The sequence below is a fragment of the Trichogramma pretiosum genome, unplaced genomic scaffold (assembly GCF_000599845.2).
Source record: "Trichogramma pretiosum strain Unisexual culture from Peru unplaced genomic scaffold, Tpre_2.0 scaffold33, whole genome shotgun sequence".
In the NCBI taxonomy this organism is placed as follows: Eukaryota; Metazoa; Arthropoda; class Insecta; order Hymenoptera; family Trichogrammatidae; genus Trichogramma; species Trichogramma pretiosum.
Genome location: NW_019641610.1, coordinates 716,641 through 740,247, shown reverse-complemented (window position 1 = coordinate 740,247; position 23,607 = coordinate 716,641). Strand labels below are relative to the sequence as shown.

At 36.1% G+C, this 23,607-nt stretch overlaps 5 protein-coding genes across 10 annotated transcripts; 3 read left to right on the top strand and 2 right to left on the bottom strand.

Annotated features, from left to right (window-relative positions):
* Positions 1–36: 36 nt before the first annotated feature.
* On the bottom strand, positions 37–4,174 carry LOC106648951 (pyruvate dehydrogenase phosphatase regulatory subunit, mitochondrial). Of its 2 annotated transcripts, none has more exons than XM_014366160.2 (14): positions 4,041–4,174; positions 3,625–3,952; positions 3,336–3,548; positions 3,101–3,264; positions 2,860–3,023; positions 2,600–2,783; positions 2,327–2,532; positions 1,766–2,239; positions 1,534–1,682; positions 1,237–1,444; positions 1,081–1,170; positions 827–1,006; positions 561–761; positions 37–495 (listed from the first exon to the last, which is right to left on the bottom strand). In XM_014366160.2, the coding sequence occupies exons 2-14, from the start codon at positions 3,855–3,857 to the stop codon at positions 283–285; spliced, it is 2,679 nt and encodes an 892-aa protein (XP_014221646.1). In that variant the 5' UTR covers positions 3,858–3,952; positions 4,041–4,174; the 3' UTR covers positions 37–282. The 2 variants fall into 2 exon arrangements, with proteins under 2 accessions (XP_014221646.1, XP_014221648.1); XM_014366162.2 differs by having other exon boundaries at positions 3,625–3,876.
* Positions 4,175–5,315: 1,141 nt separating this feature from the next.
* LOC106648696 (protein bicaudal C-like) lies at positions 5,316–7,106 on the top strand. The gene has a single exon (XM_014365773.1). The coding sequence runs from the start codon at positions 5,316–5,318 to the stop codon at positions 7,104–7,106; it is 1,791 nt and encodes a 596-aa protein (XP_014221259.1).
* Positions 7,107–7,799: 693 nt separating this feature from the next.
* LOC106648935 (cell death-inducing p53-target protein 1) lies at positions 7,800–12,983 on the bottom strand. 2 transcript variants are annotated; one of them, XM_014366115.2, is made up of 4 exons: positions 12,279–12,983; positions 11,424–11,544; positions 10,992–11,148; positions 7,800–10,416 (listed from the first exon to the last, which is right to left on the bottom strand). In XM_014366115.2, exons 2-4 carry the CDS (start codon positions 11,527–11,529, stop codon positions 10,311–10,313), a joined length of 369 nt encoding a protein of 122 aa, XP_014221601.1. In that variant the 5' UTR covers positions 11,530–11,544; positions 12,279–12,983; the 3' UTR covers positions 7,800–10,310. The 2 variants fall into 2 exon arrangements, with proteins under 2 accessions (XP_014221601.1, XP_014221602.1); XM_014366116.2 differs by lacking the exon at positions 12,279–12,983 and adding an exon at positions 12,036–12,210.
* A 475-nt stretch (positions 12,984–13,458) lies between these two features.
* LOC106648934 (eukaryotic translation initiation factor 4H-like) lies at positions 13,459–17,028 on the top strand. 4 transcript variants are annotated; one of them, XM_014366112.2, is made up of 6 exons: positions 13,459–13,617; positions 13,791–13,896; positions 14,399–14,563; positions 14,780–15,036; positions 15,601–15,885; positions 15,981–17,028. In XM_014366112.2, exons 2-6 carry the CDS (start codon positions 13,871–13,873, stop codon positions 16,124–16,126), a joined length of 879 nt encoding a protein of 292 aa, XP_014221598.1. In that variant the 5' UTR covers positions 13,459–13,617; positions 13,791–13,870; the 3' UTR covers positions 16,127–17,028. The 4 variants fall into 4 exon arrangements, with proteins under 4 accessions (XP_014221598.1, XP_014221600.1, XP_014221599.1 ...); XM_014366114.2 differs by lacking the exon at positions 13,459–13,617 and having other exon boundaries at positions 13,625–13,896; positions 14,780–14,961; XM_014366113.2 differs by lacking the exon at positions 13,459–13,617 and having other exon boundaries at positions 13,625–13,896; positions 14,780–15,015.
* Positions 17,029–18,853: 1,825 nt separating this feature from the next.
* LOC106648932 (septin-1) lies at positions 18,854–22,819 on the top strand. Its single transcript, XM_014366107.2, has 6 exons — positions 18,854–19,678; positions 20,499–20,691; positions 21,402–21,660; positions 21,732–22,097; positions 22,174–22,278; positions 22,358–22,819. Exons 1-6 carry the CDS (start codon positions 19,637–19,639, stop codon positions 22,485–22,487), a joined length of 1,095 nt encoding a protein of 364 aa, XP_014221593.1. The 5' UTR covers positions 18,854–19,636; the 3' UTR covers positions 22,488–22,819.
* Positions 22,820–23,607: the final 788 nt, after the last annotated feature.

Here is a 23,607-nt window from a genome sequence, read left to right as displayed (position 1 = left end):
TTTTCAAAAAAAGTCGAATTTATCTTTGTTAGACTTATGCAGTCCGTTAAAAAATTTAAAACATATATTTACACAAAAAAAGTCCACATTGACAAAAGTACTACATTCAATAATTGTTATTTACATTGAATATAACTAACCTTACAAGTTATATTAATACAGGGTGTAAATGATCAAACAATTCATTTTGTTAGAATATTTTATAAATGCGTGAATCGAAACAAACAACAATCATCAGTCAGTAAAGTATAAAAATATTCGATTTTTACGATCGTAACTCAATTATGTTGACTGTAATTGACCTCGAGTCGCGTGATAAGAATCTCGCTCCTGGTCAGGGAACTTGGTTGGTAAATTTGGACTGTGTAAATGACATTTAGCATGATATTTAATACCAGCGATGTCGACCTCGTAATCGCCAGAAAGGACGTATTGATTCGTAACAGTTCGAGCGACGCCTTTGGAATCTAAGTTTTGCACAAAACCTAAGCACACCTGTAGAACAAGATACTTTCAAAATTGTTTTATAATTTTTTTTTCATTTAATACTTATTATTGACCTGTTTTTTAAAGGTAAAGCCATAACCCGTTGTAGTAGTCATGCCACAGTACTGCCCATTTCTGTAGATAGGCTCTCCACCCCAACACCAGGCATCAATATCTGGATCATGATCATTCAGAAGTAGTTGAACATATTGTCGAGTTACACCTGTATCTCTTTGTTTCAATAGCGCATCTCTTCCAATAAAGTTTACTCCTTTCTGAAATAATAAAATGAATCTTAGAATATGTTCGTGACGTTATCCTATACTGGTATCACACTCACATCAAATTTCACTCTCCAAGCACGACCACATTCTAAAGGAGTTGTAAAAGTATCCAAATCTTGTCCCCAAAAAGCATAAAACTTTTCGACTCTCAAAGCTCTCGTGGCATAGTAACCAGCATGCCTCAACTTGTACTTTTCACCAACTTCTATCAACCGAGTATATACATGAAGAGCAAACTGAAAAAATTACCAAACATTAAGTTTATTTTTCTCACAATTTTATTAAATACATGACAAAGTGTGTTTTATACCTCATTTGGGATGTACAATACGTAACCGAGTTCTCCTGTGTGCGTCAAGTTCATAGTCCTGATTCCGTTGGCTAAGCCCACATCGAGCTCCTGATAAAACATTAATTTTCGTTGGCGCAGTAAAAAACAAAAAAATCATGGAAAATAACTACGAACCTTGAATGTGAAAAATGGAAAATTTTTAGGATTCAAATCGGTATCGGTGAGTTCGGACAGTAGCTGCCTTGTTCCTGGTCCCATAATGCATATGGCTGTGTAAGCCGATGTTACATCAGATACAGCAACAGAGCCGTCCGCAGGCAGATGACGTTTGAGCCAGTACTTGCAACGCGTTTGTTGAATAGTTGGTGCAATCATGAAGTAACTGTCAAATTTTAATGTTCAATAAAATGCAAATAAAATGAAATCAACGCCGTACTTAATTAAAAAACAAGTGTATAAATTTTGGTTTACTGATTGTGAGTAATCCGGGCTAAACTGCAATCGTTTTCATAGCCACCTCGATAATTTTGCATGCCCGTGTGTATGATGCTTCCTACTGGCACGTCGACGTCGTTCGAGCACAAGTACTGCAAAAAGTCTACGACTTCTAGACCGTTAGACTGAAAACGTTAAAAGTAGGGTGATCCATCATTGTGAAAAATCATTGTTATCAGAGTAATGATGTATCGATGGAATTAATTACCCATAAATCGATTTTCGTGAAGGACGAATAGTCACTCAAACCGATGGTTTCCCGACAAGCGGCATATTCTTTTTCCACATGACCAAACCACGGTGGCTTCATAAACGTATTAGTGTAAGCTATTTTGTACTTTTTCGATGAATCCAGTGAATCCATTTCGAATTCGTTGCTAGATTGAAACCAAGTAGGCCTCTCGTAGCCCATCACTTGGCCGAAGACGGCACCGGCTTCTCGTAATTTTGGATAGATCGGCGACATTCGCAAGTTACGGCCAGTTTTGAATTCATGATGAGGATACTGCAAAGCGTAATGCATACCAGGTACCTCTCGTACGCGGTCGCGTAAAAATTTTCGATTGTTGTGCAATCCCAAGAAACGAGTCACATCGAGTTCGTACAGGTCCAACGAAGCAATTCCACGGGTTATCAATTCTGCGGTAGCACGGCCCACTCCACCGGCCGCCGATATCCCAATCTGCCGAGTTAAGTTTATATTTTTCGCGTCTTTTACTTGATTCGGTCAAGCATCATAAAACAGAAGTATTTAATTTATCATTCATACCGTTTTCATGCCAGCGGCAACAAAGTAATTTCGTATCTCCGGTGCCTCGCCAACAATCCACTTGCAATCAGGTGAAAAAGATTCGGGACCGTTGCACAACCTTTCCAAAGTTGCATTGCGCAAAGCTGGCATACGATGAAGCATCTGCTCGAAAAGTCCATGAAAATGATCCCAGTCCGGTGGTAAGTAACGATCGTTTGGATTTTCTGTATTTTACGTTAACGCTTTAATAGAAAATCCAGAAATTGGAGTCAATTATTTAGATCATCGTACCTGGTATAAGCCCATCTTCAAAAACTGGTTTTGCAACAGGTTCGAAGCCACCTGCTAAGATTCGTCCGGCGTTTTCTCTAAAATATACGTATCCATCTAGATCTCGAACCACTGGTGTCATTGGATCTAAACCAGGAATAACTTTTGTGTGAAGATAATAATGCTCCACTGGATGAAGAGGTACCTTAAACAGTATTTTTAGATATAAATATCTGTAGGCAAGGAAAATGTTCTTATTTTTTTTTTAAATTTTTACTAACTTTAACATAAGGCTCACTTAACTTTCCAACGCTGCGAGCCCAAAATCCTGTACAATTTATAAAATATTTGCAGTCAATAGAACCTCTAGACGTTTCAACAGATGAAATCTTTTCATTTGAACTTTTTACACGTAACAATCTGCAGTTTTCATATGTTCTCACTCCTAAAATCATTATTTTTTTTTCAATGAATTAAATATAAATTCATTCAAATTAGGTAATATAATGCTTATTAAATAACCCAATCGAACTGCTTCTTCCAAAAGAGTCAAACATATTTGATAGGGGTCTCCCACGCCATCTCCAGGAATCCATAAACCTCCATATAAATCATCTACTTTGAGCATAGGACATAATTCTTTAGCTTCATCTGGAGTTACTAAATGGCACTCTATATTATGTGATCTGAAAAATAATGGATGTTAGATCTCAGTTGATAATTGTAAACAATTTTAACACAAAAATTTTATAATCACATTGATAAAGCTTTCATTCTTCTAAAAACAGTCATACGATCCCCAGTTCTTGCTAATGATAAACTACCGCATTGTTTCCAACCTGTAGGTAATCCTTTCTTTTCTAACTCTTTATATAATGCAATACTGTCTTGAGCTAATTTAATTTGTGCTGTCGAAGGCTTAAATGCTCCTATAAGGCCTGATGCATGCCAAGTTGTTCCTCCACCAAATCTGTACATCCAAAATTATTTCAATGAAGCATTAAAAAATAATTTTACGATTAAAGTGGATAATCTTTATGATTTACCTGCTGCTCTCAATAAGAATTGTTCTATCGCCCCACCCTGCTAAAGCTAGGTGATAAGCAACGGCAGCACCCATAACACCTCCTCCACACACAACAACATCAGCATTTGTTGGAAATGTATCATTATTGATAGAAAAGGAATTTGCTTTAATAAAGACATTAGAACTGCTGGACAAAAGCTGTACTTTCTTTGATAGAAAGCGATGACAATACGTAGTAGGTCGCAGCCACATTTTCAATAGTCCATATTTCCTCAGAAATTAAAAGTAATAATACTTATTTCCATTTTTTCCTGACAAATTGTTTCATAATTTTTACAGAAATAGTCCTTTCAGAGTACAAATAAAAAAATCACATCAAATAATTCAAATTTTACTAATATAGATTAGATAAAATTTGGCAAATCATAAACTTACTCTTCAAAAAAGCTCAGGATTAATTTTCCGATCGTTAGAAACAAGAATTGAAAAATTATTCAACACGGACTATGTATCATTAATTTGTAAGTTTAAAAATTAGAGATACGAGTAATCTGCGTACTGTACATCGTTTTTATTTGGGTAAACAAATATGTCATTACAATTATTCATCAAAATCAGCTGTTGGGGTGGCGCTTTTCATGCCATCTGGACATACTTATTTGGCGCTAAGTATAAAAATATCAAAATTTTTATATGGTGAAAAATTACATTCGATTAGCGTATCTTGGTTTATTTTCACAAATATTTCAAAACATTTTTACCCATTTATTCTATTTATAATAAGATGTATTAAAATATGAGGTCGTAAAAAAGTCCCACAGGCCATAACACATATATATGAGTAATGACCCAAAAATTGTGTTGTTCTTCGTTTGAAACAGCATGAGAAATATTTTGCGCTATGATTTAGCAACATTGAACCTATCATATCTACTATTATTTTTGAATTACAATAGATCTAAGCCAACCAAATTCTTTTGAGTTAGATTAGAAATATGAATATTAGTGTAAATATGTTGCCGTTTAATCAAGTTTTCGGTAATATAAAAAGAATGAGAAGTAAATAATTTTCAGTTAATGGCTTTAAAAACCGATAAGTCAGTGATTTTTCACTTATTACTTTAAAAGCGGATAATAAGCACGGTAATCAAGATATGTAAACCTCTGGTCTAGATCTCTTTTTTATCATTCTTTGTTATAAATTCTTTCGTGAAAATGGAAGGAAAAATATGGATTTTATCCGAGCTTTGCAATCTCCTATTGATTTAAAAAAATTATTAAAACATATTTTATCAGTGCTCGTAAAGTATAATATAGTACGAGGTTGTACAGCGCTCCTTGGTGTAAAGGATTTTTAACGAAAAAATGGGGTTTTTCACAAATCTCAAAACGGAAGGTATGGCATTCGTTGCGATACATTTTTTCTCGATTATCATTCCGAATTGTGTAAATTAGAACAAGTATAGGTTCTATAATGAAATGAGCTGTCATAGGTGATAGGTAAGGGAGTTGGAACGATCGTTATTATCCCTACTCAATCGAATTGGAACGGCGAAATTGAAAGTTGATAATCGTGCGAGCAGAATCGAGGTTTCAGTTATGATCCGACGTATACTTGTATACATCAATCTGTTGACATAATTATAAGATCATAATTGTAAGAAAACAAAAGCCAAGAAAAGGAGCTTGGCTTGAGAAAGTGCGAGGAAAATGGCCAACGATTTCATAAGCTCAGCCATGTCGGCTCTGGACCTGTCCGACCGGAGCTTCAGTCCGGTCCAGTCCAAGTGGACGTTCGCGTCGAGCTCGGCATCGGTCGTCGAGACGAAAAAGAAGAGCTTGTCGAAGATGGAGCACATACGCGACGTGGCCACCCATCTGGGCCTGATGGAGCCGGAGAGGCTGCAGGAGGAGTGCGTGCGCGTCGATCGGCGCCTCATGGAGCGGCTGCTCGCCGCCACGGGCCTCCAGTCGGCGCAAAACTTCTTCTACAACATAATGCAGGAGAGCAACACGGTGATCACGTGGCCGCCGAGCCTCAAGGCCAACGCCAAGACGAAGAAGCTGCCCTTCGTCACGGTGCAGGGCCTGGCCGGCAACATACGCCGGGCCAAGGAGGCCATCTACAAGCTGCTCGATCCCCGCCAGAAGTGCCTCGTGACCATGAAGCTCGAGATGGACTACACCGACCACTCGGACATAATCGGCACGAAGGGCGAGACGGTCTCGCAGCTGATGAAGGAGACCGAGTGCAAGATCCACTTCCCGGACTGCAACCGCAAGTGCAGCCAGGCGAAGAAGAGCAACCGCGTGGCCATGATCGGCGAGCTGCGGAACGTCGAGCGGGCGCGCGCCCGCATCAGGTCCATGACGCCGATGACCTTCATGTTCGAGGAGGACAAGTTCCACCAGCCGGACGACCCGTACATAGCCGAGATCCAGCTCAAGTACCCGGTCAAGGTGACGCTCAAGTCGGTGCTGCGGGCCGGGGCCAGCCGCACCAGCGTCCACGTCAAGGGCTACGAGAGCGGCATGGACGAGCTGCGCGAGGCCGTCACCCTGCTCATTCACCACATCTGCGGCAGGCCCGCCGGCCAGGTCGACGTCCACGCCTGCATCAACGTCTCGCCCGAGTACCGCAGCATCATCTACGGCAAGAACAATCGCAATCTCGAGGCCATCATGGCCCGCACCGGCACCGACATTCTCTGCTGGAAGCCCGACAAAACTTCCAAGCAGCAGCAGCAGCAGCAGCAGCAAAATAATCAGCGACGCAACGGTGGCCAGCAGCAGCAGCGTCGCAATAGCCAGCTCGACACGTCGAATTCGTCCGATACGAATGGCCCGAACAGCAGCGGCAAAAACAACAACAAAAAGCCCTATCCAAGGCCCAACGAGCTCGTTATAAAAGGACCGGTACACAAAGTTTACTTAGCGCGGGAAAAGCTGATCGGCTCCCTTCCGATCATCTTGCTGTTCGACGTGCCGGAAAAGACCCTGAACACGCACTACGTCGATAACGCCAACGACCTCATGGAGAAGTACGACGTGTTCATCAGCATCCGGGAGAAGCCCAAGCAGGACACCTTTTCCGTCGTCATCAAGGGCTACGAGCGCGACGTCTTCAAGATCTACGAGGCCAGGAGGGAGCTGCTGAAAAGCGACGAGCCTCGGATCGAGCCCGTGCTGCCCAAGACCTACGAGGCGGCGGCCCCCAAGACGAGCTTCCTCGAGGAGACCTACACACCGTACGCGACCGCCGGCAAATTCGACGCCGACGCGGGAGAAACGACTCGGGCCCAGAGCAGGCCGGCCGCCAGCCGAAAAGCTGCGCGCCCCAAGTTCAAGGACGACTCGTCGTCGATCGTGCCCGATATCGCTTGCGCGCCCTGGACGAGTCAGAAGCGAAACGACTGGCTGCCGCCACCCATTTCGCCTGGCTTCGCTAATCGTGCCTACACCCCTATCTGGGACCAATTTTTTATGTCCTCGAACACGTGATGGAATGCTGAGCGGCTCCTTTTTACCTCGCTTTCGATTCAATTTATAAGCTTACGTTACATTTTTAAGCTTACTGGTACGACATTTTATTTAACCTTTCAACAATACATGTTTATTACCTGTATATATGTAAATACAAGTTTATAATTTATTTTTTATAAAAACTCATTATCGACGCAATTCTTATCAAGACAATAAGGCAACTGCGTATATTGTAACGCAAAACACATTTGTTTTAACTTTACGAATTTTTTTGACGTGCGACTTCCTTCAGAAATGATACGCCAATGAGACCATTTTCATACGAATGATGAAAATAAAAAAAGATTTTTTATTTTAGAATCGAGTACATTTAACCGTGTGTACTAAACTCATATTTAGATATAAGAAGTGTATGTCTATGAAATAAAGTGGTGTAAAGTTCTTACTATAAACACACAATCGACGCCTAAATTTGTTTTTATTTATGTATATAAATACTCTAATGAGAACCCTGCCTCGAATAAGTTATTCATAATACAGAATAGTTGATGACTGATGTATAAAAGCGATTGATTCAGCGCCGATGAAATTTTCTTTTCATTCTTGCGTTGTAATATTCATTTTCGTGGTGAAGCATAAGTTAATCGAAACTTGACTTAACAATAAAACAATTCTACTAGTTGATAATGCTATGAAAAAACTTTGCCTTCATTTTCTTCGTTCGTATTTGATTATTTATTAACAATTCATATAAAATTACAATCGATGTAACATAAATTCTGAAGTACATGAGGAGATTATTTTTACGATTAAACATTTTTATAGCGTGATTGAACCATTGATTGCGTAATTCAACTTTGAATAATAATTATAATATTAAAAAGTAGCTTACAAAATTTATCATATGTCATTGGCATAAAGACATAAAGCTAACAATTCCATGTAAAATGTCTGTGCGTGACAAATATTTAAAAAAGGTGACACTTTTTAAGTTTGCACTCCAAGTGCCAATAAGCGTGCACTGTGCGGTACTATTATTTAATTAATTTCATCGAAAACTGTCAAAATTGTCTATGATGTAGGAAAATGATTGTTTTTTTGTTTTTTTATTCATAAACAATATTTGAATTAAGGCACTTGAAATAGATTAATTCAAAGTAAGATACAATTTTAGAATACCTAAAAATATTTAATTTTCTAATTCAATTAAGGCATCTTAATACATTCCAAACTTGCTTTTACCGTCAAAAGCATCTGATTAGCGCCATTCAACTAAACAGGATATCCTTTAGTATATGTTTCTATTCATTTTTATCATTTTATGCTTCGTAAAAGTTGATATGATTGAAAATTAAGTTTAAAGTGTCTTGAAATTAATTTTTATACAGCTGTAATTTTTAAATAACTTTCGTTAAATAATATGCAATCGTAACGCTCAAGTTTTCCTCAATATATGTCTCAGAAAAAATTGTGCAAAAACAGTATCTTTGGCATTATAATAAACAACTATTATATATTATTAGAAAATAACAAATTAAAAATACAATTACATAGAACATATACATAAAATGCACGTAGAAGTAATATAGCAATTGTATCAATTCACAAATAAATAGCAAATATGATTAACAAATAAAATTTGTGCGTCTTGGATTATTACTTGAATTTATTATATAATTATGTGATTTTTCTAAATAATTATTTGCATGACTTTTTCAAAGTGTTCTTATTATATAAGTGTCAATAACTCCGAATGACTTGATAGTATGAAAAAGACAAGAAAAAATGTTGGAGATTACTAGCTCCAAGGAATACCGCATTGTCATTTTTTTTCTTGTCATTTCTCATTAGATAAATTTCAATTCCATTACTCAGTTTTTGACAAAACTAGCGATTTTCTTGATCTTTTTTATGAAACTATACGTTAATGTAGATTTCTTCGGGTTATTTTTCAACCCCAATTTATCGCTCGGAGTGAATACATTGAATCGTCCTTTTCATTCCTCTCTTGTTTTTTAAAATTATTCTATGATCGGGTAACTCTACGCAACACCTTAATATACAATAATTTTAATTTTTTTCTGAAGTGAAATTGATTTATTAATTTATCAAGATTAGTATTAATAAATCAATAAATCGAAAATCCAATTTTTTTCTCGTGTCATTTTTTATTTTATGTTTATAGCTTTGAACAGGTACTAGAAATTTGAAGTAAAGTATTAAAAGTGACATGGTTGTACTTCAAGGTCATAAAAACTATTCCAATAAAAGAACACTTCATTAAACAACACAATAAACAATTTCAAGTAAAACCATCGAAAATTTCCAAATAAAATGGAAAACTAAATATACTTCGGACCAAAACCTTAGACAACAATTTCTTTAATTATCATTCATGCTTTTATAGACAATTGATGTTTAAACACATTTACCACCACGAGCTAGAAGCTTAAGCACCGTCATTACGGTAGCTTCGTCGTATTTTCGCATTTAAAAGAGGAGTCGAGAGGAATCATTTTTCAAATGTTCAAATGGAATAAGTAAATTTTACTATCGACGTTGCAAAGTTTGATGTTATGCATTTTAAGATCAGCTGCAGCGAAAATTTCAAAGGCTACTAAATGAAATTACGAATTATTACCATGTAAAACGCCTACTAGCAAGGATCTTTGTACGGGGGTTCTTATATTTTCATTAATTTATACTGGTTATTCGATTAACAAGCCATTTTCTATTTATATTTTCCTTTCTTGGTACAATGAGATCAATGGTAAATCAAAGATAGGAAATCAATTGTTGACAGATATTTATATGGAGTCTTATCTACAATCAGCCTAGTGCCTTGATATGCATCAAGCATTGCATTGAACATGCATTAGGGATAGACATCCACGCAAAACCGTATCAAACTCAATCGTTACTAACGAACTCAAAATAATGTTTAAAAAATTTTACAATAATGATTCCAAGAGCCCATTTGAACTATTTCCCTGCATTTGTTTGAACAGTAGAAGCATTGAATGACTTGACCTTTCATTAACAATAGTAGGAATGTTATCTTAGCGTACCGAAATAGAAGAAAACGTGCAGGAGTGCCATATTTTATACAACACAATCGCGGCCACATACATCACATTCTCCAAAACTAGGTAAAAAAAACATCAACAAAGGCATGTATCAACATTTCGCTGCTCCAGCGAAATTTTATGCATCTCGCGTTCTTTATCTTCGATGGCGACCGAGGTATGCCTTACAATTGGGACACGTGTGATGAATGTCCATACACTCGTCGATGCAGCAGGGGATTAAGCAGCAGCCAGCCCAACATCTGTAAAAATAACAGCACCAAAATAATTCTCATTAATCGTCGTACATCTAAGCGTGCGAAGTAATATGCAAGCTGCGAGCACTGCTTGGACGCACTTTTTTCTTTTCATTTTATTTGCAACGATGACTCATTGAAGTGTGTTTACGAAGTAATGAAATTATTATGTGAGTGATGACGGTCCGAGCTGTATTCGCTGCAGCTACATTCGCGTCATTTAATTATTCAAGCTTTACGAGCTGCAATCCAGCAGCCGAAGAGGAAATTGCGCGATATAAGGGAAACAACAAGGAATTAATGTGCAACACTTTTTGACGCATGCAAAGTCGAACAGTTCTTTCATCGGAAAGTTGACTTTTTCCGCGAGCGAAAATATTTTTCACGTGACGTCTCGGATTTTTTTTGCGACATATTTAGCATTGTACGTCTTAATAATATCGATGATAAAAAGACTGATAAGTTATCTTGGTAAGTTTTGATAAAATATTCCATCTATTTTATAGCGATATATTCACAATTTCAACTTATAGTCAATGACCTCAAATTATTTAAAGTGGTAAAGTTTTTAATTTACATACCCTAATATAGCTATTAAAAATCCAGTGACATATGCTATCATTCCTGGCTCAGTTTTTGTCTGAGTGTCAATTTCAGTATAACAATGCGGACAAATTGTGTGCGTGGAACCAGAGCCTAGTGGAACAATTGTTGTGACAATTGTAGGTCCAGGAGCATCTACACAAAACCAAATAAACCCCATCAATATTCATCAGTTATTAGTTGGGAAAGTAATTTACTGTCTCATAGATTTAAGGCAATATATGGATTCAGATCAGCATAAATGCTGGTTTCAAAAACTGAGAAAAAAGGTATTAGCTTGAAATTGTTTAACTTCTATGTATGCAAAGTCATTAATATGCACTAATTGTAACAGTTTGTGATAAAATTACACGATGAGATCATTTTCAAGTTTATACTAGAAGTTAGAAGTATAAAGTTAATTTGCTTACATGTTTCTGCCGGTGTAAATGGACTTGCAGGGGCAACACCACCAACGCATTGAGCATAACTTGGTGGTGGCATTTCATAGGGGGGTGGTGGTCCGTTCTTATTCATTTTGATATTTATTCTCTGCAACAAGATACAAATTTAGTAATTTAGTATAAGGTTACCTAATTAATATTAATAGGTTACAATTTTTTACGGTCTAAATTATCGTTTTGATCGATGTATTTAATCAATAATGTTATTCAGAATCTTTTGAAAAAGGTTCAAAATTGTTAAAATATTTGATTGTAAAGAATCGAGAAAGACGCAATAAAATTTTTGGATAATTAATCGTAATTATTATTCAGAATTTAAATATTGGAATTTAAGAGTCTAAATTTTAAAGCATAATGTGTACATGTTAAAATTGAAATTATGGTTGTAAGTTCTTTTGATGATTCACGTAAAAAATTAAGTTATCGAATATGAAATGCAATAATAATCAATAAATGGTTTGTTGAAAAATAACTTGCAATCGGGCGCGGTAATAAAGAAAGAAAAAAATTCAGCGCACTCAGCAGACGTCCTTGATAAATCGGTGATGATTAATTATTGTTTTTAAAAATATCACGCACCAGTGCCCTGTTTATAATGCAACGCAAAGTGCACTAAGTGGTATAACTATAATGCTCGTACGTGTACGCGTATAGGTGTATAATGTATGTAAGCAATCGCGCCGACGTGTGTAACTACATAACGCGCGTCAGACGTTATACTGCGAAATATCAACGCGGCCTAGCTATATACCATGATTCTACACATAGCTCGACAGAAACTCGACTTTTCCAGAAAAACTTTGTGGACGGTCTCGGACATACCTGCTTTACGGCAAAATTGTAAATGATCGAAATAACGCTGCAGTTTGACAGCTGTCACACGGACACGACAAAACGTTCGTTTATTTTGGTTGTAATGGATGCGTAACGTTCGGAGCACTACTTGGCTTATTTCGCACTTTTGTCGAAAGAATTATTGACGCGCACTTGTGCACTATAACCCGAACATCCACTCACGAATTTATAAAAAGCTCAGCGATGCACTAGTCGACGAGCACAAATTATCTGTATGACTGCGAGCCAAAAGGAGAGCCTTTTTGAGGTCGGAACTCGGAAGTCAGTCGTCGTTTACGCTGTTCCGAACGTGTGCGATTGCGCCTACTCGACGTCTTGTGCAGAACTAAAAACCCCGATTGAACGTGTACGCGAGAAGAGCCCGCTCCACCGACAGTCTCCGCTTGTGCTTGGCACACACATATCGTTAACTGTGTACACAATGATAGGACTGCCGCCGGTTCGTATGCGCTTGCTAGCCTGCACTGCACCTACACATTTATATGTAGTTGACGATGTCTGCGTGCGGCGTACATCAGTTCGTGTTAGTGTGTACGCTGTAAATGCATGTATGGGTGTATTACGCGTTGTTTTTCGGCGAGACACTATAGCGACTTTTCTTTTGTTACGCACTCGTGTTCGTGCAAATCGACAAGAATATTTTACGTAGTGTAACAATTCGTCTATTCAATGGTAACGAATCTTTATTAATTATCAAACTGACTTTAAAATTTCCGCAAAAAGAGCTTTCGGATTAGAAATTGATATTGAAAGCTGGTGACTTTACTGAATTGCGATGAATTTCAAAATCGGAGAAATCTAATCACTCAAGTAGTCGTTGTCTAAAAAGTATTGAAATTTGCAAGTAGCTATAAAATTGGCTAGCCAACAGTAGCTACAAAAGGGAGCGACTCGAGAACTCGGAATTAATATTGGCGCTCGTTATTGGACGAGTCACTGGCTCCTCTCTCTGTAGTTTCTTCTCGTGCATCCTGCGAACACCAGCACAATACACATTTACGGAGTCTGGGGCCCGCGCGCGCGCGCTCTCTCTTGCCGCCTCGGCGCGGCGAGCTGCCCTAAACGCGTGCGCGCGCGCGTGTGCGACATTTTGTCAAGCTGAACGGAGAGAGAGAGAGAGAGAGACAGAGACAGAGACAGAGCTCCGAAGTTGCAAACTCCAAAGTTGACTACGGCGCAGCGCTCGGCTTTTACCATTACATGTCATATACCTTTATAATCGTGCACTAGCAGCACTGCGCTGGAATCTAGCATCACTACATTGAATACCGTACACGTACATACACTCACACGGTTACACATATATGTAAGTGTGTGGCTCTCGCTCGCTCGCTCATTCTTTTTCGTCAGTGCGCTGGGCCCGAGCTATCGCGGCGGGCGCTAAGACTATACTCTCGTCTACTTGGACAGCTTTTTTCGCTACACGACCCTGAGTGCGCTCTCTATCGAATCTCGCTACAGATTGAATTTACTTTTCAGCCTACCTGCTGGATACTTGGCCCGATCTGATCGATCGACTTGATAACTTTCTCAATTGTTGATTCAATAGTTTTGATATTATGGCAGGACGTTACGATGACATGAGGTGAGTAAATAATTGCATTTCATTACTCTTGCGGCACGATCTCTGACCAACGCTCTACATCTTGTGTCCAAATTTGCTCTGTGCTGTGCTGTGCTGCTGCCTTGCTATATATTATGTAGCCTCGACTCGCCTAGCGATTCAGATTCGACCTGCGCAACTTAACCTCGGATACTGAATTTGTCGGCCTGATACGGTCTCATACACATGCTGCACCTATTATACCTGTGTACAGCCAATATTTCCCTTTATCGCTCAATTTGGTCTAAATGCCCCTTGTATGCGTAACTATACGATGCGAGCAAACTAAACAATGCTTCCCCTGTACTTGGCGATAGCGCGTCAGCCCAAGATTCTCTTCCTCCCACATGCATTTTTTTGCGATGAGCCAAGCACCCGCGGACACACGTTGCCGCACGTGCTCTTTCTCCCTCTCGCACATTAATGACATATAACTTTTTTTATGCACTTTATCTAATTTGTTGTTATTTCTTCTACGATACAGAGACTACGGTGGACGCGGAAGCAGTCGTCCAATGCCTACCGAGCCACCATATACGGCTTACGTCGGCAATCTACCCATGGGTATCGTCCAAGGTGATATTGACAAAATCTTCTCCGCACAAAAAGTTAAAGGCATAAGGCTTGTGAAGGATCGCGAGACCGACAGGTATTATCTGTTATGATTTTTATTTTATATTTACATCTAAAATATATTGATAAACATTATGATTACATTTATTCAACTTACCATTCTCAATTAATTTTGTACACTAATAATCATCTATAAAAAATTATCTGTATGCAATAAAGAATTCATATTCAATGCAAATATAAATCTAAAAAGTAATATTTCTGTTGTAACTTTGAATCGTTTATTTTTCAGGTTCAAGGGATTCTGCTATGTCGAGTTCCAAGATATAAATAGCTTGGAAGATGCTGTCAAGATGAATGGCTTCGTCGAAGTTGAAGGAAATGTATTGAAAATTGACGTCGCCGAAGGCAAAAGAAATGATAGAGGAGGTGGATTCGATAGACGAGGTGGTGGACGATCTGGCAGTGGCCCTGGTAATGGTTTCAATAGGGGTAGGGATGGCCCAAGGGGATACGGAGATGACTATGGTAGCACATTCATGTCTTCGAGTATGCAGTATACTACTATTCATATCTAAAAACCAAATGATCATTCTTGTTCTTCAATTTTTTTAACATTCTTATTCAAGTAGTGTATTCCTTTCATAAAAGTAATTCTTTTATTTTGGTTTTTAGTTGAACTTAAGTAGTATATTTTCAAGTAGTTAGTCTGCATGAATTGCTTTGCATGGTTATACTTTAATTTATAGAGATACTGTAGCTTATATGTTAATGTTAAACTACAATTTTGTGCTTTCTATTTCAAATTAATTTACTCGAGTTGAATGGTTTACCATAATATTATTTTTGATATTAGCCCAAACTAAGTTTTTCCACCAAATATTCAAAGAAAATTTGGTAAAGTTTATTGAAAAACTTTTATTTTGGCTTTGGTATTTCTCTATAAATTAAATAATTAGTTTTAAATTTCGATAAAATTGTTCAATGTAACAAAAAATTTAACTTGAGAAATTTGGATATTTTTGATTCAATCGCGAATATAATTATTTTTATAATTTTTTAAAATATCGTGTATAATATCTTGATAAATACTAATTATTATTCATTCTGCAGGAGGTTATGATCGAGGAATGGGTGGCGGACGACAAGGTGGCGGCGGTGGTTACGGTGGCGATCGGGGTAACCGTGGTAATTACGGTGATCGCAGCGGCGGCTACAATAATGACGGTGGTCCTCGAGGTGGTGGGTTCAATAGCGATGGTGGTAACCGTGAGTGGAACCACCGCAGTGGACCTGAAGGAGGTTCGAGGTACGGCAGTGGCAGAAGGCCTGGTGGCAACGATAGGCCGGCAGAAAGGAAATACCCAGAGGAGCCATACATGAAGGAAGGTCCCCCAGGTAAAATAAATTTAAAGTTCATAAAAATATCACTATTGTTCAATAATTCATTTTTTATAATGACTTTTTCATAATTGTGTCTAATCATTTTTCAGATACAACTGGTCGAAAACGACTGCAATTGCAACCCAGATCAGTGACTGATCCCATAAACGCGTTAGCTGAAACAGCAACCCGTAGCTCGATATTCGGAGGTGCTAAGCCTCGCGAAGAAAACATCAAGGATGAATCGTCTAAGTAGGCCTCGTCTTCGCCTCCGCCACAATCTCGTTTATCGCCTGTGAACTTTTTACCTGGTACTAAAATTCGGGGAAAAACTTCGAGTGCGTCAACGAAATCAACTGTACCATCTCAATTATCTTCCTCATCAGTAACCAATTCATTTTGGATAAAGCGACAACAACAGCCATTTGATGTAAAAGATATATCGACTTCAAGATGGTAGGCGGGGGTAAAATATATTCAATGCGTCGCGTAACATCACGGAATTACAACAGCAATATCTTTATTCATCCTCATTGTGTGTCTTTAAGTATCTGTTAGCTCGGAATTAATGCAATGGCGAATCAAATCTTGTGATAACATTTTTTTCATATTTGATTCCGCGTAAAAGATGTTATTTTGTTCCTCAAAAAAAAAAAAAAAAGAAAAAGAAAAGAGAGCTCAGTTTTATTTGTTCATTAACTTGCACGTTGAATTATTTGTCAAATGGAAATGTAAGAATACGAATGATGTTTTTCTATTGAATCTTTGTTTTTTTTATAACTTCATAGAGCATTGACCAGAATCCCAGTATAATTGAGGATTGGATGTCGTATGAAAGTGTATATATGTGTTTGAACAATTTTTAATAGGTGAAATTATAAAACTCCCTTAAAATGAAATGTCGTTTTACTTGTAATTATTTTTTGAAACCTTATATCAGTGCGTAGGTATAGCTAAAAATCAAATTCAATAGTTGTCAATGCTCTAACTATATCGAGTACAGAATGAGAATCTTTTGTTGTAACAATTTGTTATCACATTTTACTTGTGTGGAATCAATTTTTTCATCTGTTTATTCTACCCCTCACAGTAGATTGTGAAAATTCAGAATTCGCATTTGACGACGATAACTGAAATAACAGGTAATGTCTACTTGTATTTTATCGTAGCATTACCTGAAACGGTGAGAGGAAATGTTCATTAATTAAATAACTATTAGGTATCTCGTAGAGAAGAAACCCCGATGAATACGAAAAATAGTATGTATACATATACAGGCACCTATACATCTAACGCATAATTGCATGTCTGAAGTATCGAGTAATATTTAATGTGAATAATTATGACTATTAAAATAGGTGATTGAAAAAAGGTAACATTATTATTTTGCACGATTAAGTGTTTTGATAAAAATTGAAACGAGATTATTATACAGACCGTATATGAATTGATTAGAATGACACAGTAAGCAAGAGAGTTATTCATACTGTTTGAAAAAAATGGTTAATTGAAAAAAAGTAAAAGTCCAAGCGAAATTTTATACCGAGCGATTGATTTGAGCGTGACTTTTTCTCGATGTTAAGACGTGAGAAAAATTTTACGACGGCTTAAAGTCGTGTTACATGTATTCACTTCGCCGACTTTCGAAGAGTACAAACAAAGCTAGTGAAACCTCTGTTTCTTAGAATATTTTCCACTAGCCTTAATCATTTTTGTCATTATTGCGTTACATGTAGATCTATTTATTTTTATCTTCTTTTTTCTCTGATATACTTAATAAAACAACCTAAACAAATAAAAACTTTGTTCGGGGTATATTACTTTGTAACCAGCAATTAAAATCTACGCCTCGTTGATAATATTAACAGGAACATATAAATGCATAAATGATTGAACTTGTTCGCCAAAAATGAAAATAAGACAAAACTTTAACTATTACCAGTCCAAAGAACCTGCGTGAATTTTTCACACGTTCGATCTAATACGATAAAAGTTGACGTAAATTTAATTATACGTGGGTAAAATGAATAGCGTAAGCATTGAACATGAGCATGGCAATGAATTATATTAAATATGTATGCGCTCTCACAAAGTTAAGAAAAGGTTTTGCATATAAAATTATTTAAAAAAAAACTATTACGAGACATATTGATGAAGAGCAATCGTCAGATGCTCTTCATGAGCGTGAAAAACGATTCGAAAATAGCGAAAAGTATTGCAGGAAATAATTAATTTAATGTAGAGCTATGCTTGTATATGAAATACTATTTTGTGAATAAGAAGTAGTAGTTTACCTCGTATCCGTGTAATGTGTCGTCGTAAAGTTAAAAAAAAAAGAAAAGAAATGAAGTTAACAGAGAGTTAGAGAAAAACTTTTTGTGTAATTCAAATTGTGAATACTACTGCTACATATTAATATTAATGTATTTTGTAAGCTACCCTTTAATATATACTGATTTGATCACTCTTAAAAAAAGTTGGTATTTTTATTTACTGTTTTAAAGCATTTACTGAAGTTTTTATAAAGTGATTATAAAAATTGCACGAAACATGCAAAGCAAGCAATTATGCAGCGGGGGAAAAATTTGCATTGTTTTAAAAAGTTAAATTTTGGTCAAAACTGTTGATGCCTATCTTACGAACATTTTTCAATTTTTTCGACAATTCTTTGTAAACTGATTTGAGCTTAAATTTGTCAAAAGTTGGATGGGAAGTCCCTTGGAAGTCTTACAAAAACGTCGAATGCAAAGCACTCGTATCGATCGCCAATCTGTGAATCGAAAGTAAAAAAAGGAAAGAAAAAATTGATCACGCGAAAACTAGCCGAGTTTACGCAAGACGCAAGGGGTTTAGGAGTCGGGACCACGCCTCAAACGACCCCATGTCATGCTATACACACATACATTACATGTTCTGTGCTTGCACGTTGTCGGCTATGTACATACATTACATACACAGGCACTCGTTTCCGTTTAATCCTGCGCCAGCTTAAAATGTACATACAGCGAAGTATGGGCTTCGTCTTTGCCGGCCTGTATACCATTGTTGTTACTGCTTTTTAGTTTCAGACAGGGGCAAGCCCTTCTACGCTACATTGTAAGACGATGCAGAATTAAATTGAAACGAGACGTGCACGTATCGCACGCGGCTTTACAGCCTCTCCCACGCCATTATCATCGCGCCTCGCACGGCACGCATAGCGACTCGCGTGAGATACATACAAGCACGCCTCAACCAAAAAAGAAAAAAACGCGGCCATCTGTACGCATACACATCAAGCATAAGCTTACGCGCTGTGCGTTTGTATACTTATATACGTATTACACATTGAGTTCGCGATTTCTTGAATATACTTCCATTCCATACAACGTGCATGAGACGTGCTTTGGCATTTCCGTACGCAAGTCGCGTACATACATGAGTATTCGATATCGCAATCGGACGTTGCCGACTCAGCAATAAGCATCAGCAGCAGTAGTTTAAAGCAGCAGCTGGAGAAGAGCCCGTGCTTCCGTTGCTCTTTGGACGAGCTATCAATTCGTATTTTATTTCAAAATACATTAAAATCTCGTCTCTGCGATAAGCGAGATTCGTAGCTTTCTAGTGCGCCTCACATTAGTAGTGCGAGAATTAAAGACGCTAGACTCTAGCTGCCGGACGGATAACCTTCGTTGACTAATTAGACAGTGATATAAACACGACGCACTCGTTTACATTGACAATACGTCATAATAGACTTCATTGAGCCGAGTCGCTTTACGTTCGAATGGGTGATAATAAAAGGATGTCGAGCGATAGTTGCAAAACGGTAAGTGATATTCTTTTTACCTTTTATACCGTACCAGATCAAGCATTTTGTTATTAGCGAAACAGGCATTAATAGCTTGAAGCTCTATTTACGCTCTGTACTTGAGTATTTATTTTACGATTCAGAGAGCGACCTTAAAATATTTCTTGGTTCTTTAACGGTTCTTGATTTTTTTTCTCTTTGTCATCTCCATTCGTTCAAGTGTTACTCATCGACTTCTTTACTTGCGGATACATTTTTATACAACTTGCTCGTCCGTTAAACCTGCCCATTTAGTCGAAAGGGATTTTCGTTAACTTTCTCATGTTATATAGAGTTATCTCTAACAAATGTTAGTCTTTTTCGATATTATACCCTACGTCAAAATTATTATTTTACTTGAAATTCATATAAATGATTCATTATTTGTCCAACGCCCACGCGCTATGGTAGCGGATCTAACGTAACAATTAATCATGAATTTGCCTTTTGTGTTATCATTCCACAATATTATTTCAAGACAAAAAAAACATTGAATCGTATTACATCAGGTGTTTATTATTATTTTTTTTTTATTTGATAATTATTACGACTTTTATTCTACATTTCTTCCTATCTGAGGGCTCTATTGTAGTATCACATACATTTTAAATGACATTTGTCACTAGAATTTACATTACAGTTATACAGAGTATATCAATTGTACTACTTACCAAGCTAAATGAAACATTCAACATGGTGTCTATTTTCAAAACAAAAGTTAATCGATACAATGTAGATTCATGCATTGTTCTTCTTCTAAAATAAAGCTCAAGTTTAGTTAATCATTTTTATATTTTAGTTTTCAGGGAATGATACTCCTGGGTATGTGGGTTTTGCCAATCTACCTAATCAGGTACATCGCAAATCAGTAAAAAAAGGATTTGAATTCACACTGATGGTGGTCGGTGAATCTGGTCTTGGCAAGTCTACATTAGTTAATAGCCTATTTCTTACTGATTTATATCCAGAAAGAGTTGTACCAAATGCTACAGGTAAATGCAACTTTTAATAATATTGTCGAATTCATAAAAACAATGACTAATAATCATTATTATTCTATTTAAACAAAAGCAATCGTTGAACTTTGTAGTAAGTACAAACAAAATATGCCTTTTTGAAAAATATCACATGTTTATATTCAAAAGTATTGTACACACAACTTTTTTTTGTTCTTCAAATCACCATGGTTTATTGTGCAATGTAGATATATGTTGTCACTATTTATTTATTATTTTATTAGTCAAATTTGTATTCTTTATTGGTATTAATTGATTTATTTGTATATTTGTAGAAGCACATTGTAACACTTGAGTTATGAACTAGGGTATTTCCTGCTGGCATGGAGTAAATATTTCAAATTTTGCTTGAATTATGAAACATCCTATTCTTCTTCGTGTAATAGAAAGGAAATTTAATATATAAAAACATTTTTTGAATATTCATAAAAAAAACTTGTTTATACAGAATTTTGAAATAGCCTAGTTTTTTTCTGGAGTGGAAATTTGTTCTTAATCTAATATCAATGTTTAGATTTACACTTTAATTTTAAAAAGGCATGTCAAGTTTAATCACCAAATAATATTTAAATTATTTGATAAATTTGTGTCTCAAATGATTTAATTTGATTTAAATATTACAATTTATAATAAAATGCAATTTTTAATGATGCATTTATACATTTCATTGCTTAAATGTCTTATAGAAAAAACAAACCAAGTTGTGAAACTTGATGCATCAACTGTTGAAATTGAAGAAAGAGGTGTCAAACTTCGTTTAACTGTGGTTGACACTCCTGGATTTGGCGATGCTATAGATAATTCAGACAGTTTTAGAGCCATCATTCAATACATTGATGATCAATTTGAAAGATTCTTACGCGATGAAAGTGGATTAAACAGAAGAAATATTGTGGACAACAGGATACATTGTTGTTTTTACTTCATTTCTCCATTTGGTCATGGGTAAGAAAAAATATTTAATTCTATCTTTTATCACTTGTAATTAATATTAATTTACTTATTGGTTCTGAAAGACTAAAACCTTTGGACATTGAATTTATGAAACAACTGCATGGCAAAGTAAATATTGTACCTGTTATTGCCAAAGCTGATGTTCTAACAAAAAAAGAAATGCTCCGTCTTAAAAAACGTGTAATGGAAGAGATAGAAGAAAATGGTATTAAAACTTATGCCTTACCAGATTGTGATAGCGATGAAGATGAAGAATATAAAGTGCAAGTAAAACAGCTTAAGCAAGCGATACCTTTTGCTGTTTGTGGTTCAACTACCTTATTAGAAGTTAAAGGCCGTAAAGTTCGTGGAAGACTGTATCCTTGGGGTGTTGTTGAGGTAGAAAATCCTGATCATTGCGATTTTATTAAGCTCAGAACCATGTTAATGTAAGTTCTGTCTCTAGAATTGTGTTAATTTTCTACTGAAGATGATTAATCATATGTAACATTTATATTATTCCAGTACCCACATGCAAGATTTGCAAGAAGTCACCCAAGATGTACATTATGAAAACTATCGAAGTGAAAGATTAGCGAAAGGAGCTCCAGTTCCACCTCGGCGTCAAACGTAAATAAATTTCATGACGTTTGTAATTATGAAACTGGAATGATTGTGTTTTTTAACCAGAATTATGTTTATTTTTCAGTATTGTTGACAGCGATAAGAATAATATTTCTGAAAAAGATCGTATATTGCAAGAGAAAGAAGCAGAGTTACGAAGAATGCAAGAAATGCTGGCTCATATGCAAGCTCAGATGCAGCAAAAACAGCAATAAGAACAAATGTGGTACAAAGATAGTCATCCTTTATTATTAAAGTTTATTCCAATGAAGTGCAGTTGAAAAAATTTAACATGCATTAATGATCAAGCATGTGCTACATACTTTTTGAATCAGTATTTTTATTTTTTCTAGTATATGGTTTATTGGTTTAATACATGACAAGCAATGGAATAACTATTCATAAGCCTCATGCAAGCCACTAATTACTTACTGCAACAACGAACAACAAAACTTAAGAAGTGCCTTGCACTCATTTTTTATAAACAAGATATTTAATTGATCATTAAAATATTTTTATACCAATAAGGCTTTGCCATTTATGAATATTTTAACAGTATTCATGTAAAAGTAAAAAACAATTGCATTTCCATACTTTTAAAATAATTATTTCTAATAGATTTAGACTTCAAAACGACAATTAGACTTCAGGGTATATAAGAAATGATCTGAACAATCCATGTACTTCTAAGTATGTGTAATGTAAATTTTTTTTACAATTGAACCTTTAAATTGTAATTTTAAAATTTAAGTTTTATGAGTTTGACGAGGAAATACATAGTTACGAACGTGTCTAGCACATGCTAAATATATTTTCCGAAATTGCTTGGTACAACATCATGTGAAAGTTGTCAGACAATTTATTTTATCAGTGTCATAGTATGGATAGACTATCCCAAAGATGAATTCATTAATTTTTTTTGGAATTTATAACATAGTGATAAGTATAGGTCTGATTAAAATTTTATACATTATTTATAACATACCAATATATGAATATTAATATATACACTTTGGTAAGACTAATCCAAACTCAAACGACATATACAGACTTAAATTTTGTAAAAGTAATTTTTTAATACGTAATTTAACAATAAATTTTTATTATTAATCATCACAGTAACTTGTTTAAACATTTAACAACCTCTATTTAGAAAAGTAAAGAGCTACCAGTGAGTAAATTTCCCTAAAAAAATATATATTTTTTATCAGAATTTATATTGTAAGAAGCTGTATTGAACACACACCTACATACTTACATGTTATCAAACGAATTTAATTTACCATTTCAACACCACAGGAATTATATTCAGAGCTGAAAGTAGCGTTTGTTGCA

What these genes read in the sequence shown, in the direction of transcription:
- LOC106648951 (XM_014366160.2), bottom strand. Translation starts at nt 3,857, where the DNA reads ATGTGGCTGCGACCTACTACGTATTGTCATCGCTTTCTATCAAAGAAA. An exon ending in TAAGTGAGCCTTATGTTAAA is followed by an intron (nt 2,784 to 2,859) that starts GTTAGTAAAAAT and finishes ATACTGTTTAAG; the next exon opens with GTACCTCTTCATCCAGTGGA. An exon ending in TGAAGATGGGCTTATACCAG is followed by an intron (nt 2,533 to 2,599) that starts GTACGATGATCT and finishes CGTAAAATACAG; the next exon opens with AAAATCCAAACGATCGTTAC.
- LOC106648696 (XM_014365773.1), top strand. Translation starts at nt 5,316, where the DNA reads ATGGCCAACGATTTCATAAGCTCAGCCATGTCGGCTCTGGACCTGTCC.
- LOC106648935 (XM_014366115.2), bottom strand. Translation starts at nt 11,529, where the DNA reads ATGAATAAGAACGGACCACCACCCCCCTATGAAATGCCACCACCAAGT. An exon ending in ATTTACACCGGCAGAAACAT is followed by an intron (nt 11,149 to 11,423) that starts GTAAGCAAATTA and finishes GGTTTTGTGTAG; the next exon opens with ATGCTCCTGGACCTACAATT. An exon ending in TTTTTAATAGCTATATTAGG is followed by an intron (nt 10,417 to 10,991) that starts GTATGTAAATTA and finishes TTATTTTTACAG; the next exon opens with ATGTTGGGCTGGCTGCTGCT.
- LOC106648934 (XM_014366112.2), top strand. Translation starts at nt 13,871, where the DNA reads ATGGCAGGACGTTACGATGACATGAG. An exon ending in GGACGTTACGATGACATGAG is followed by an intron (nt 13,897 to 14,398) that starts GTGAGTAAATAA and finishes TCTACGATACAG; the next exon opens with AGACTACGGTGGACGCGGAA. An exon ending in CATGAAGGAAGGTCCCCCAG is followed by an intron (nt 15,886 to 15,980) that starts GTAAAATAAATT and finishes ATCATTTTTCAG; the next exon opens with ATACAACTGGTCGAAAACGA.
- LOC106648932 (XM_014366107.2), top strand. Translation starts at nt 19,637, where the DNA reads ATGGGTGATAATAAAAGGATGTCGAGCGATAGTTGCAAAACG. An exon ending in CGAGCGATAGTTGCAAAACG is followed by an intron (nt 19,679 to 20,498) that starts GTAAGTGATATT and finishes TTTATATTTTAG; the next exon opens with TTTTCAGGGAATGATACTCC. An exon ending in GTTCCACCTCGGCGTCAAAC is followed by an intron (nt 22,279 to 22,357) that starts GTAAATAAATTT and finishes TTTATTTTTCAG; the next exon opens with TATTGTTGACAGCGATAAGA.